This window comes from Melozone crissalis, unplaced genomic scaffold (genome assembly GCF_028551555.1).
Source record: "Melozone crissalis strain CALT ecotype California unplaced genomic scaffold, PUWL_Pcris_2 ptg000013l_1, whole genome shotgun sequence".
Taxonomy (NCBI): Eukaryota; Metazoa; Chordata; class Aves; order Passeriformes; family Passerellidae; genus Melozone; species Melozone crissalis.
The window spans coordinates 51,268,141-51,283,244 of record NW_026535791.1 but is presented as its reverse complement, the minus strand read 5'-3'; the positions used below and the strand labels follow the sequence as shown (position 1 = coordinate 51,283,244).

At 36.7% G+C, this 15,104-nt stretch overlaps 1 protein-coding gene across 1 annotated transcript in view; it reads right to left on the bottom strand.

Annotated features, from left to right (window-relative positions):
- Positions 1-15,104, bottom strand: part of COL4A1 (collagen type IV alpha 1 chain) — a 118,535-nt gene that overhangs the window by 38,996 nt on the left and 64,435 nt on the right. Inside the window, exons 3-20 of the mRNA XM_054271867.1 lie at positions 13,370-13,459; positions 13,227-13,271; positions 11,693-11,737; positions 11,524-11,586; positions 11,367-11,420; positions 11,192-11,218; positions 9,764-9,847; positions 9,589-9,651; positions 8,939-8,974; positions 8,349-8,390; positions 6,652-6,741; positions 6,016-6,051; positions 5,811-5,870; positions 3,603-3,647; positions 3,331-3,384; positions 2,824-2,865; positions 1,575-1,668; positions 878-913 (exon numbers count right to left, since the gene is read on the bottom strand). Coding sequence (XP_054127842.1) covers positions 878-913; positions 1,575-1,668; positions 2,824-2,865; positions 3,331-3,384; positions 3,603-3,647; positions 5,811-5,870; positions 6,016-6,051; positions 6,652-6,741; positions 8,349-8,390; positions 8,939-8,974; positions 9,589-9,651; positions 9,764-9,847; positions 11,192-11,218; positions 11,367-11,420; positions 11,524-11,586; positions 11,693-11,737; positions 13,227-13,271; positions 13,370-13,459 — 1,006 coding nt within the window. The remainder of the gene's footprint in view (positions 1-877; positions 914-1,574; positions 1,669-2,823; positions 2,866-3,330; positions 3,385-3,602; positions 3,648-5,810; positions 5,871-6,015; positions 6,052-6,651; positions 6,742-8,348; positions 8,391-8,938; positions 8,975-9,588; positions 9,652-9,763; positions 9,848-11,191; positions 11,219-11,366; positions 11,421-11,523; positions 11,587-11,692; positions 11,738-13,226; positions 13,272-13,369; positions 13,460-15,104) is intronic.

Genomic DNA, 15,104 nt, shown 5'->3' with positions numbered 1-15,104 from the left:
GATACAGAAGTCACACAAAGCTCAATCTCTGTAGGGTAATTACAGACCAAGAGCTATCATTAGAGCCTGTGGTGTATAGCATCTTCTCCCTGACCTGTGAAAAATTTCCTGGAAGCTATCTGACCCTGGCTCACATTAATTTCATATTTAGCTCACTGCCAAGATAGAAAATGAAAGCAAGGAAGGTAATGGTAGTATCAGTGCAGGATATGTGAAGTGTCAGGTCTCCAGAGATGATTTGCCTAATTTTTAAAAAGCAAGTATCATGGTCTAGGTCAAACACATGTACATGTACTTATATACATAAAAGCAGTGTTACCATGGATGGGAAGATGTTAAGGCTCTGAAAAGGCAAAATTTGTAGGCAAAATAAATAACTTTTATTAGACCGAGTGACACAGTCAAAAAAGCAGAATGCCTTCAGGAATTACTTCGATCAAGTCAGTATTATTTCTTTCTACAAACCTTGTTTTATTATACCCACACAAACACATAGAGAGCTGAAGTGATAGCCAGACAAAGATATGAGCACACACACTCAGGTGTATGTGCACACTCACACACATTCCCAGCTAACATCTCTGCTGGTCCCATGGGGTCACACTCTCTGGGATGTCTCTGATGGACTCTACATTTCCAATTTCAGCAGGAAGTTATCAGAGCAGAACAGAAAGAACAGGGCTGGATCACAGCAGAGACCTGAGAAAAGCAATCTAGAGGAAGGGCCCGCAGGGATGATTAGACCCTGGGGAGGTCAGTGCTTGGGTGTTCAGAAAGGCAGGCAGTAACTGAAAGGAGCTAAGGAGAATATCCCTCAGGACTGTTCACTCAAGAGCACATGACAAATGTGAAAAAATCAGGAGTTATAATTTCATACCTGGAGGTCCTGGGATTCCTTGTGCACCAGGGAAGCCTTTAGAAAGAGAAGGTTTCAATTAGATAATGAATTCTGCAATGCCAGTGAAAGTGAACTTTTAGGAGATATAATTGAAATTCATATTCATGCATATTCACATTCAAAATCAAATCTGAAGTTAAATAATCTCTATATATCTTCAAGAAATACATTCAGAGAAAAAGGTCCTGCTGTGTGCCAAATTCCCCAGAAATTTTTCTTGAATTGGCTAAGATCTGTAATGGGGAAAATGGGAAGGGAAATGCTTGATTTTTTCTCTTTACTAAAGACATTTTTAAAATATGCAAGCCAATCTTAGGATAAAAAATTAGCAACTGAGTTTTACAAAGGAGTCTCAAGATTTTCTGCATCAATTAACTTCTTATATTCATGTTGATTTCCATACGTCTTATATAATCTCACTGAATTATTTAGCTGCCATAAAAACTGATCCCAGATTATCATTTTTACATCTACAACTGAAAGACAGTCTTAGCTACGTTGAGAACCAGAAGTGTCTTACAAGCTACTGGAAAATAGAATAACCTGAAAACAATTAAATAACTGGAACATTACACTGTCATACAAAGCTCCTGAGCACAGATAGTACAATTTTAATTTCCTTTAGTGAGAAAATTAGAAGTCTAACTCAATAAAAAAGACAAGACAAAATACATACCTTTTTCACCTTTTTGACCTTTCAGTCCAGGCAAACCTGAAACTCCAGGGTCTCCTTTTTGACCAAAGGTATCTATTGGTCCAGCATCTATCATCTAAATCACAAGACAAAGACTAGAAACATGGAACTGAGCCATCATATCTCCCCCATCTTCATCTGATGGTACAGAGGCCACCTTAGTTTTACTGACAATTTTCAGCAGTTTTGATTATACTTGCCATTTCAGCAAGTGAGGATTGCAGCTGCTGAGGAATTACCAGAGAAAATAAGTATTTCCTATTCTACTCAAATGCTTTCATATCAATGTAAGATTAAGTGGAGAGCTTTTATAGCATCTTCCTCAAAAAGAATGATGCCAGAAAATCTTAACATGGTCTAAGAACTGATGCATTAGGTTTGTGTTACCTTTTATTTTAAAATATTATCTAGCCAATTTTTGCTAACATTGATCTGAGCTCAATATATATGATGCTAATATTTACAATACAGTATTCAGGAGGTATGCACAATTTTCCAAACCAAATTAGCAGATGTTGGGCATTTGTTGCCATAGCCGGGAAGCAGCGCCACCAATAATCTATTTGATCCTGACTAACCCTATTTTTTAATTGAAGTGTTAAAAAATTGTTCCCCTGGTTACTTCTTATGTATAAGAGCCAATTGCTGCCCAGGGACTCAGTGGACATTAGTCAGCAAGTGGTGAGCAATTGCACTGTTCATCACTTGTCTTCCTCAGGTTTTATTCCTCTCTCTCTCTTCTTGCTATCTCCCATTTCTTCATGATTACTACTACTACTACTACTAGTAACTTTATTTTAATTAATAACTTGTTCTTATCTAATGAATTTTACCTTTTGCCTATTCTCCTTCCCATCCCATGCTGAGGAGGGACAGTGAGTGTGTGAGCATCTGTCTGGTGCTCCCACTGGGTTAAACCACAGCCCTAAAACTGGCAGATTTACTCTTTTGAACTGTCTTTTGGCTACTGTGTACTGAATACCAAGGCTTATAATATTCACAGTCCAAAACACTTGAAGAGGGTTCCTTTCCCAAAATTCAGACGTACTTTAAAGAACTGCACCCAACTTTTGCTTCCATTAAGGAAAAATATGGACATGACTGAAGAGAACAAGATCAGACTATTCATAGAAACTCTTTTTTTCTTCATTGTTTGAGCACTCTGACTTTCACAAAATTTATTTTTATTTTATTTTAAGTTTAAAAATAAATAAAAATTTATTTTACTTACTCTTCCTGGAGGTCCTGGAAGACCTCGGTCCCCTTTGTCACCCTAAATCAAAATAAAATTTATGTCTTAAATCCAGATCAGATTTTTTTGCCAACAAATTCAGATTTCCTCAACAAATGAATACTTTGATACAGATTTAAGCAACACCCACATGGTGAGTACCTGGAATGCTATAACAGCCAGCAGTAGTAATTAGTTTGCAAGCCTGTACTGGTTTGCACTATTTGAAGAGAAACTGGAGGTTTTAGGGAAGTACACTTACACCTATGCTGGCTGGACAAAGAGCTTGTGAAAATAAAGCCTGCATTAAACAACACAGATAAGAGATCTAAACTGGGGATATCTTCATTTTTACTTCTCACAGTCTCTGAAGGATGACATACAGCTAAGCAACATTCAATTAATATTGCTTTATGTGCATTCACTGCCTTAATGCAATCAATGAACAGACCACAAAAGCTGTTAGCTCATTCTTTGTGAAGGGAAGCAAAAGCTGCTACTACTCACCTTTGTGCCAGGCTCCCCAGGTCGTCCTGGAATCCCAAACCCTCCAGGCAAACCCTGTGGGGAGAAGGCAGTGAAACCAGAAGAGACAAATATAGGTGGATCTTAGCTGTAGCAGCAGCAAAGTTTAAAATTTTAAAAGTCACAAGTCACTGAAAGCAACTACTTCAAATAAAAAATTCAGAAGGTTAGAAAATATCAACTATCTATAATACACAGACAGTTATTTGTTTTGAATGTAAGAAACAGTACTGGAAAATGAGTAAAATACATACAGGTTCTCCTTTCAGTCCTGGATCACCATCTTTTCCAGGCTTGCCCTGTAAAACACCAAGTTCCACTCTGTTTTAACAGACAACCACATACATTCAGTTTCTGAACACAGTGGGTGGAATACTAGAACAAAATTATCACTATTGCAATGCATTAATCAAAGTGTGCTAATTCAGCTAAAAGAACAGAGGGTACAAATGGTGACTATGCCTAGTGCTTGTATTACCCCACATCCTCCAAGATGCCAAGTTAAATAAAATCCTGCAATTCCATTCCCAGATTCAGAAATAACACAGATTTCCCTGTCACACAATCTTCTAGACAAAATATATCTACAGCACAAGAAACTGGAACCAGATCCATCTTTTTCCTTCACAACAATCCTTTTCTATATATAGGCTCCTCAACTTCACAAGACATTTTTGCATGGATATTTAGTGGTTCAGTTTCAGCAGAAGGGTTGGAGAGTGGCCCTCTATCAGACTGTGCGGTCATGTAGTGGTAAATTCTCTTCCTTCAAACTGAAATTCAAATCATAAGGCAGATGATACACTAGAAATTCAAAATTCCTCCCTCCAGAGTAAAATTACAACTATTAGCCCACTGGGTCCACCTACAGAGGGGATAAGATTCCCTTGAAGCAGTCAACAATTATGTGATAAATTATCTAGACGGACAAACCTACTTTTCAGCATTTTTCTTTCCTCTGCACTATAAAAGGACTGGGACATCAGCTTGTAGCCTGACCCTCTGGTGGCTGCCTCTCATTTGGTGTCCCAGCGCTTAGATTGTATGTGTAGCATAAGCAATAAGAATTTGTCCCATAAACCCAAGGAAATGTAGGCACTTAATATACAAAGTAACAGTGAATGTAATTCAGTCTAAAAATAATCCCATCAGTTTAGGTATAAAGATTTTGTCTTAATGCAATCGAAGGACATAAATGATAGCACAAATGAGAACAGGCCACCACCATTAAGGTGTGCAGCTATGGTCTCTTATAATGAAGGGTTACAAGTAGTTTTTAATGATTAATTGAAACTTTGATCTGCAAAGTCAACAGTCTTCAAATACACACTGTAATCAGAATTAATAATATAATTTAGTTTCTTTGAACTAGAATATCAGATTGTAACATCTGATCATCTTTCAGGGCTTAGCTTGATTTCAGAAGTAGATATGATTTCCTGAAAAACTACATATAAAATATATGAGAAACTTAGTTGAGAGAGCTCTTCAGAAACTGAAAATTGTACTTTTGATAAATTCAGATGCTCTGGTTTCATCAAAAAGCTCTAAGCCAATATATCTCCATTCCTCCAGGTTCAAGCTTGCATTTACAATAAGAGTAAAAATACATATATGGTAGAAAAATAATCCCACCACATAACTTTACTGAAAAGTTAATAGGACATATGACTTTGAAATACAGTAGAAAGGGAGAGTTTTCTTTTTCAGATGGAAGTACAAGTGAATGCCTATAGGTGTGCTGGGCCTAATCACTTATCAAGACCCACACCTCAAGAAACATAAAATTACTTAGAATACTTTAGATACATTTGAATGTAGAAAAAAGACCAGTTTTGCTACCTGCTCAGCTATGAAAGATACAGCATGACTCATGGACAAGTTCTATGGATGAGACTATGATATGGGTCAGATCAGATAAATGTAACACACCTTATGTCCTCAAGCATCTACAACCAGGCTAGAAACCAGCAAGCAAAAGGATTTCTGTCACCTGAATTTTTTGCTCCTTTCAATTTCTTTGTACAAATCTCTACCCTCAGGCTAAGCAGGCTTATTTTTTCAACTGCACATGAGAGTATTTGAAATAAATCCAACATGCTCCATTTAGCACTCCTACAGAGTGATTATTTTTCTTTGCATTTTCTTCCGTTCTGGAATGACTTCTGTTGCACCCAACGTGGGGCTGCTGACTTCATCTTTCTTCAATTTGGATTAATGTGAGTTCTGCCTTCACTTTCAGCACTGCAAGCCACTATTAAATGTCCTTAGTTAACTGAAATATTACATACTAACATTACTGTATGTTACTACTACCTTGATTGTACACCTGTTCTAGAGCAAAACTTGTTTGTTTGAAATATAGCAAATTTGCTGTTTAACTAATGGTTACTAAGTTTAGTTAGCTAATGGAAACATACACTAACTGCAATTATGATATTGATAAAATTGAGTATACTTACACGTGGACCAGGCTGCCCAGGTTCACCCTTGTCTCCTTTGAAACCTGAACCTGGCAATCCCTGGAAAATAAATAGTCATGAGATTAAAAATACTACCAAACTCCAAAGTAAATTTGCTTTTAACTAATAGGTATAAAGATATTCAGTGGTATTATCAGAGTCTTTACAATTTTTATTGTAGTAAAAAAAAAACCTCAATACTCACTGGGATTCCTTGTTCACCCTTTTCACCTGGATCACCCTAATGAAATTATTAAAAAAAAATGTAAATTAGTGAACAAAAACTTAAACATTATTCATTTAGGTTGTAAATAATTCTTCATTTCAGCAAAAGTACATTTAATCCTGTTCTCCATTTCAAGAGCTATGCCTAATAGTATGATATGCAAGAATTTTGACAAAGGTCAACCGTGAATCCATTACGCTAGTTTGTTGTACTAGTATATATTGCTTTGACTGCTTAATTCAGTAATTGAAACATTCATTAGCACTAAGATTTCACAAATGTGTGTATGAAAAGTTGAGTATATGCTACTTAATTCAAACCTTCTGAATATTTTTACAATATCCTATCCTTACCAATCCTCCTTCCTCAGAAAGTCATTTGCTGCTTATTTATTTATGCAATTATTGATGCATTTACCATCTATTGTGTATTTTTTAGAGAGACTTCTAGAATGAAAATTAAAACTCCTCCATAAAGTAAAGCAGGCAGAAATTTTTGAAAACTTTGCTCTAGGTGACTTTGTATTTTCTTTTTCCTGTGTCACTTCTATTTGCTAATTCCTATAGATTATACTTTAATGAAAAGTACAAGAAGTTTAATCATTTAGTATCTCACCTTTTCTCCCTTTATGATTTCACTCCCTTTTTCTTTCATATGAGGTGCTGGTCCTGGGGGTCCTGGGGGGCCCCTTACCCCTTGTTCTCCCTGTCAATAGTAAATCCAGAATTGTCCATTGAAAACAGAATGACACTGAGATCAAGTATGGCTAAGACCAGTAACATTAAAGAGAACTAGCGCTTGCTTTTAAAAAATATAGCTAGATGGTTTCTTTAAAAATTCTTTTTTCAACAAAATCAGCAAGACAGAGGGTTACAGAAGTCACTACTTTGTAACTGGTTACCAACAGAGACTGCCCTGAAGAAAGACCTCTGAATCTACTCTCAAGGTCAAGACTGATTCACTCAATACCACAAACTTATCCAAATAATTACAACAATGGGACCTAAGTTTTATAGTGCCTCCTTCAGGAGATAGGAAATTAAGAGGAAAGAGGTCAGGTACAGAAAGTCAATGGCTAAAGGAAAAAGTTACCCAAGTTTACAATGCTCCAAAAGTTTTATGGAAGTCCATAAAGGCCAACTTCAAGATGATAACTGTGGATGACTATTTTAGTCTGCATGTGTCCATTACAGGGTCAGAGCATCACCTCCTTCTACAGTGCAAAAGCTCTATCTTTAACAGTAAAACACCTCTGAACAGACTCCATAAATTTCTGTCAAGCAGTAATGCACAGCAATACCAGTTATCTTTTGCTAAAGACAGACCTGAGAACTCCAGGAAATCTCCACACACTTCTATGTCACCTTTTCCAACATTTTTCAATAAATTTAATGATAACAAATTAATTTCAACAATGTGTCATGTCACAAAAAAATCTATCCATTAGGAATATTGACTCAAAATATATCAATAAGGTGGTGGTTTAAAAAAAAAATACAAACAGAAAACAAAAACATCCTACCTAAGTAATATAATTTACTTACACTGCAAAAGCCCTCTGTCAATGACACTCATGAAAAGCTTCTGGAGAAGTGCTCAGACACATTATGAATTTACTGAATGGCCCTTGAATGCATGCAGTTCTTGGCTCCCACAAACACAACATAAGGCACTTTAGCCTAGACCTCTCAGTGTGAGAGGTGACAGATTAAAGCTGACATGTATTACCTCCCATTTGATGCTGATTAAGAGAATAAATGGGATCCTGGAGCACATCTCTTGGCTTAGATTCACTCAAAAGTAAACCACTCTGTGTGCTCTGAAACCTCTTCCTGGTTGCGTCAAAACACAATAAAAGGGGACAACTGAAAGATCTGCTTCAAATGTGTGCATGACCAAACCAAAATAAGGCAGACAGGCTTTAGAGTCCTACAACAATTAATTCTGATCATTCTGAACAGTACATTAAATCTCATCCCTTAGAACTAAATCGATTTTTTAAAAATCTCATGGTGAGTCCTAATATACAGAATAAATGTTTCAAGATCTGCCCACTGCAAATTAAAGCAGCTTTCCAGGCACAGCTGGAAAACAGGATGGTGACCTACATTAATGTCAGGTATAACATTAACATTAAAAAATGTTGCTGCTCATGACTTTTCATTTAGGTGTAAGTTACAGATTTAGTCAAGTCTTCCAAAAATCACAGCATTGATTTTCTCCACTGATTGATTTAATGAGTTTTCTTCATTTAAAACTAAGTATCAAGAATATTTCTGAAGTTCTTCTCTAGAAGTTTACTAAAGACCTACCTTTTCACCTTTGGGACCCTGAAAGCCCAAGCCCATGTAGCCCTGAAAATGTAAATTACACACACTTAGTCGATTTTTTTTTGCAGCGCATACATACATACAGATGAACATATGAAGGTACTATGTACTTGTCAAATGCTAAGGGAGAATATAAAAGACAGAATATGTCTTTTAAATGCATGTGTGAAATAAATAAATAATCATGTCTTAACCCCCCTGCTGTTTTTTAAGCCCTGTGTCACAGCAACTGGTGAAAAATCAGATTGAAATTCATCAAATAATTTTATGGTCAATATGCTCTTTTACCCAACACTTAGTGAAAATGCTGACACTTTAAAATTAATTCGAATAACCAGAGAATGCTGTAATTACTACTGATTTGATTAAGTGAGATAACAGGGCTAGACCAATTTGAAAAAAAAAAAAAGGGTAAAAAATCTCTCTTTATGATGTTCATTAAGACACAGAAATAGGTCCCAAAGTATAAAAAAGCCCCCACACATTTAGGACATTAGTTTCCAGAGTTTTGAGGATCTGGTATGCAAAATAAATAAACAAATGGACTTAATATTTGTATTAAAGAGTCTTACCTTCTCTCCTGGAAGTCCTGGTGGCCCTGGGGGACCCTACAAGACAATACATTTTAGTAAACTAAAGTGGAATAATGAGTACACTAAGTGGAATAATGTCTTATGCTATGAAAATAGCAAAAAGGCAGATCTTTTCATTAAACCCAGTAATTTCATTTTGCTGTTGTTGAGCATAATTCACAACTTAGAATAAAAAAAGAGTAACAAAGTGAATCTGAGATATCTCATTAATGATTAAAATAACAGATAGATGATAATGTGCTTCCACAGTAATGCTCAGTGCTGCTACCCACAAAAACAACCTCAGCAAAAGTTTGGATTTTGATCTGGATGCTTGGTATGTAGTTTATTTTCTATAAATTAAATTGGGGAAGAGGGAAAGGACAACCAAGGAGACTTACAGTCTCTCCCCCACAAAAATACCCTCCAAGAGTGCAAGAAGAGAAGAGGACTGTAGGAGCAGCTGCTACTGAAGACCCATGTTGCCCAGTAATTTCTGCCATGGTAGAGTTCAGAAGGCTGAACATGAAGTCTGGATCACACCTTATCCTTCCCAAATCCCAACCAAGATCTGCTACACACAATTTCCAGAACATTCCTGCAATAAAGATCTCTGAGTGAAGTGCAAATGACCATGAAAGGAAACTTACTGGGTCTCCTGGAGGGCCCATTGGTCCCATTGGTCCCTGAAAACCTGAAGCTCCAGGTGGGCCCTACGAAAAATTCAAATGACATCATAAGAAAGTGATACTTACATGGTAATTTCATGATACTGATACAATTTTAGTTGAAACTCACTGCTATTCCAACATCATTTTTACTTACAGGCAGTCCAGGTTGGCCAGGAAACCCTTTTTCACCTTTTAGCACACCAGGAGCTATAAGACCAATCACGTCACCTGGATCTCCCTATAATAAGAATGGAAAAAAGTGTAAGTCTTGAGCATAAATTCAAATACATTCAAACTCACCAGGAGAGGAAAGCTGTAGCTATGCATACTTTGGAATCGTTTGGAAAGCTGACTTTAAAAAAATCACCTTATTTCTTTTAATTCAGCTAGAATTCAGCTCACAGAGATATTAAAAGTTAAGACCTTAACTGCCAAGTCCACTCTAAAGCAGCCTGAAGAAATTTTAGTACCAAAACTACCTTCATACCTCATTCCCTGTATTGTAATGGGTAGTCAGAATGATTTTTCCATAAAATCTATCACTACTACAGTGTCTCCACACAACTGGATCATATGGCCCGGCTGCTGAGAGGAGTGGTAACCTCACAATCTCCTTCCTCCACTGAGATCTTCATGCTTACACCTAATTTTGACATTAAGGCCATTTATGTGTTCTTTTTCTTCAGGAAAGGAATACACTTTAGAAAGTCTTTCTTTAGAAAATTATTCTGATTGCCATCCATTTCTTTATTTTCCTTCTTTTGAGAGAAAAAATCATATTTCTCCTGTGTTTTTGTACAAAGTTACAATATGGTAAGTGATTTTATTTCAGTTCTGTACCTATGCATAAATGTCTAGGGAAGAAGCATCTGAGTACTTCAGTTTCTATAATGAATCAGTTCTTTCCATGTGAGAGTATGAGAAATGGATATTTTAATAACTTGGGTTGTCATGTCATTACAAATTTGAGATTACTTTTAGACTTATATTTAGCTTACAGTTCCAGATAATATCTGTTCATTTTAAAGACAAAAGACTCTTAGATGTCATTCAATGCTTCATTCTCCAGTTCAAAAAATGCACTCAGATACTTAACTAGTCTGATTTTTTGTCTATATGAAAAATGTCTAGTACGTGTTGGATGATTCTCATGTTGTGGGTATATGTAGGACCTTCTTCCACAAACATCATCCATGTGAAACTTTTTAGATACATCAAACGTCAATATAAAACCAAATGTTTGAATTATAAAACCTATCTAAATTTTTATACCCTACTGGGTGGCCACTGTAGTGTTTATGCATAATTAATGACATGTACTGCTTCTTTTCTATTGTAATCCATTTAACATTTACCCTTTTAAGACCTGCATGGAACAACACATATGTCCAATTGTTATAAAGTGAGGAGGTCACCCCACTATCCTTATTTAGTGAGGTGCAAAACAGAGTACAAAGTGAAACAAGGCAATACAACTTTTCAGTCCTTAAGTAAAGACTGCTGCTAGTCTCAAACGCTGTAGAGATCACACAAATTCTTATTGTTAGAAGCAGGATAGAAATACTCTAAGAGTAAAATGTACCTTCATTCCAGGAGGTCCTGGAGGTCCCTGTGAAAAAAACAGACATAGTTGTTGTTACTGCTCCTCAATATTGTATATATCACATCTTAAACTCAATATCATTTTCTATAGATATATTTGCATATCAAGAGTCAGCCTTAAAAAAAGTGAGTGAAGCAGGAAAGAATCTACTTACTATACTTCCAGTCAGTCCTGGTAAACCTGGGGGACCTACTGGACCTCTTTCACCCTAAGGAGAACAGAAAAATTGGTTTTGTTTAGGAAACACATGCTTGAGGGTTTTTTTTTAATTTAAATACAGAGGCGCTGGTATAAACATATGCAAATGTCACCTTTGTGCCATTACATCCTGGAATGCCAGGTGGACCAGGAGGGCCATCTTGTCCAGGAATGCCCTACATGAAGAGAAAGGAAAGAAATTAGCAATATTAGTAATAATCCAGACCACATCCAGACTAAAAGTTTGATATTCCTTGTAAAAACCATATATTTAATACATACAGGAAGGCCTGGGTTTCCTGGGAAGCCTGATACTCCTGGGGGGCCCTGCAATTGAGAAAAACACAAACTGAAATGACAAATCCACAAAACAGCAAGGACAAGCTGCAGCGCAATTTGCATCTACAATGCTGACAGGAAAAATCAGTAGCATTTAAACTTTCTTGACAAAATACCTCTAATCTTCAAAATCTCTTCAATGTGTCACCTTAGTGATGAACAACTGAAAGTAACCTTTTATATTTCTTTAACTTTTTAAGCAGTAAGAACTAGATCAGAGCCTCGTGTAGAGGTAAAAAGGAATTCACAGGTGTTCCCTTCTCAGAAACATTGTTCCCAAAATGAAATTTACTGTAGGCATCTCTTCATAGCAGAAGATAATGTTAACACACTATAAAGATGCTTCTCTGTATTTCATACTCTTGAGTGTATCAATTCATTCTTACTATCAAAAATCCTACCAGCTGAGATAATTCTTTCTCCTTGAACAGCTTTTCAGTGTAATGAATCAGGCATTTAAGTTGGCACATAATTTTCATACTATTATCTTACTAATCCATGCAGCATTTCCTAACACGTCTTATGAAGCAGAAAAGATGTATGGGAATCCTGAGCTCAGACAGTGCATTTGCTTCTTTCAAACTTCATAATTGCTAAAATACATTTTACTTACTCTGCAGCAAACAAATACATTTGCCAGGAGGTGCCAATTTACATCAACACTCAGGATACCCCAGGTCAACATTAACATCATGGATTGAAATATGGATTTCTTGATCTAGCAGAATATCCTCTCTGTAACACCTCATAAACTGCAGCTAATTCAGTAAATTCTATTTGCTGCAACAACTGCAGGCAAATGGAGAACAAAACTGAAAAGGCATTTTGAAAATTGGTGAGCAAGAGGGTATAGCTGAAAATGTATGCATCATTATTGGCCAAGACACTTGAATCCTCTTTCATCATGACAGTAGGAAATGTGAAAATTCTCAGAAAGAGCTTGGCACCCCAAAAAACCCCAACAGGTATGGCCCTGGCCAACACAATATATTAAAAGAAGTGCTATATAAGTGCCCCATTTAACAGAAATGACAACAGGAAGATTACAGATATTCAGAGCCTCATCTAGCAAAGTTAAGAAATCTTTGTCCCTGGCTTTAATTTGCTCATATGTGCTCATGACTGTGTCAGCTTCTCTGCTGGAGTGCTTCAAGGGTAGATGGCAAATATAAAGGAGAATTTTGAAAGAGGAAATAAGGTTGGTTCATTCTGAAGCTGGAAAAAAGCCTTTTGGTATGTCAAGAAGATATCAGAGGCACACTAAAACCAGTGCTGTTGACACAGTGATAAGTATCAGGTAACAATGCAAATTAATAAGGCTGTCCAATGCAGCAAGAAAATCAAAGGTAAAAGTGAGAATTTTGAAATTATTGTGCAGCTCAAGAGGATGTCATTCACTAACTCAGAGACTTCCTCTTGCACTTGAAGGCAGCCAAACCCAAAGACATCAGAATTGCAAGAAAGTAAGAGAACTCACTCTTGTTCCCTTTGTTCCTGGTAGTCCTGGTTCTCCAGTATCACCCTGAAAAGTAAAAGAAAAACAACAACAATTTAGGGAAATTTTGGGACAAAAATTTAGTGAAATCTGATTGTTTTGAATACTAAATCTGAAGTTCTTACCTTAAGCCCTGGTGGCCCAGGGGGACCTTCAGGTCCTTGCATTCCAGGAAACCCAATCACACCCTGTAGTCCCGGCAAGCCTCTTTCTCCCTGTAGAAGAAGAAAAACTAATTAGCAACTACACAACTGAAGCTCCTTCTTCAAGTAACTCACATATCCCATTTCTGTGCTCAAGAAACCTGCTAAGTGGCAAGAAGCTAGATGTGACAGCAAAGATTTCATGTTGGTACTTGAAAGAAGGATTATTATAAATAAAGAAATATTCATATTCAATAAATTTAAATAATAGTTTCAATATTAGGTTCAATAATAAATTGGCAGGGGCTGAGTGTGGCAAAACACAAAATCACTCTTTAAATATTAGTTAAACCTTTTTTCCTGGATAGCACACTTCATAGCAGATTTATTCTCCTGGTAACAGGAAGGTCACTTTACCTCTAATAAAACCTACCTGCATTCGTCCAGAGAGGCTGCTAAGTCCCAGAAGAAAAGCTAACAGCTCAAAACAGCAACTAAATTTCTGAAAACCACAAATATCACTGTTTGGTGAACTAGTGTATGAATAGTAAACACCCCTCTTCTAATACACAGCAGGTTTTGGAGACCAGGTTTGTCACTTGTACTTGAATTTCAGGGTGGTTCAGAAACAGGGTGCTTCAAGATACAGGATCTTCCCAAGAAGCTGAACACAAAACTATATTTGTATATGTGTTATCCTTTTGATTCTCTTTTAATGCTGTATGGGACATCTGTGCTGTTCCTCTCTCTATAGTTCCAAATGTATTTAAATCAGATAAATCTAGAGGCAGAAAACCTACCCACAATCTAGATCAATATTGCAGCTATTATACATTCAACTATATTTGCACTCCCACTGAAACCAACAGGAACACTATCTGAATAAAGGATGCAAAACCTACATGTAGGGAGAGAGGGGAAATGTATGCATGTCAATCCCTGGAAACAGCAAATCAAGCAAAAAAGCCGCTGGTTCCATGCAGGAAGTAACCAAAGTTGTCCTTTCAAGGCCTGATGTGAAATGAGCAGAAACACTTCATCCTGTCAAAAACTGTGGGAATATTGGATGAATAAAAGGTTAGTGTGAAACTGAAAAAAAAAAGTTTTACAAGTTCGGACAACAGCTAAAAACATGGCACCTGCATAAGAAACTCAAAACACAACCATTTTCAAAGGATTGCAAAAAGAAAATAAAATTAACAATGTTCAGAACACACATAAAAGGAGAGTACAGAGACTTAAGGATTTTCAGTGAAACAGTGACAGACGAAATTGCAACTCGTAATTAACAGCCAATTTAGTATTTGATTTCAGGATAGCGATTAAGAATAAACTTTTCTCCTGTTTGCTGAGGACAAAAATTCCCAGAAATATGCTGGCTACTTAGAGGTCAGCTGAGGACTGAGCACACATGAGAACACTGGAGTCTTGGAGAGCTCATTTGTCCAGGAAGTATTACAGGCATCCTGCAAAGAAAAAGTTATGACATGCAGACAGAGGAAACTGAGTGATAACCAGCAGACATGGTGCTATAGTGTCAGAAGATGAGAGGAATTGGAAAATTTGTGGAATTACTGGGCTGATGTTGTTTTTTAGTTCCTTGTCCAGGATTTTGCTAAAATGAAGAGACAAGGGGAAAGGGACATTATGGATGGGTGTGAAGAGCAGGACCAAGGAGGGAGGGAGAAAACTCTAACTGAAATGATAAGAGCACAAG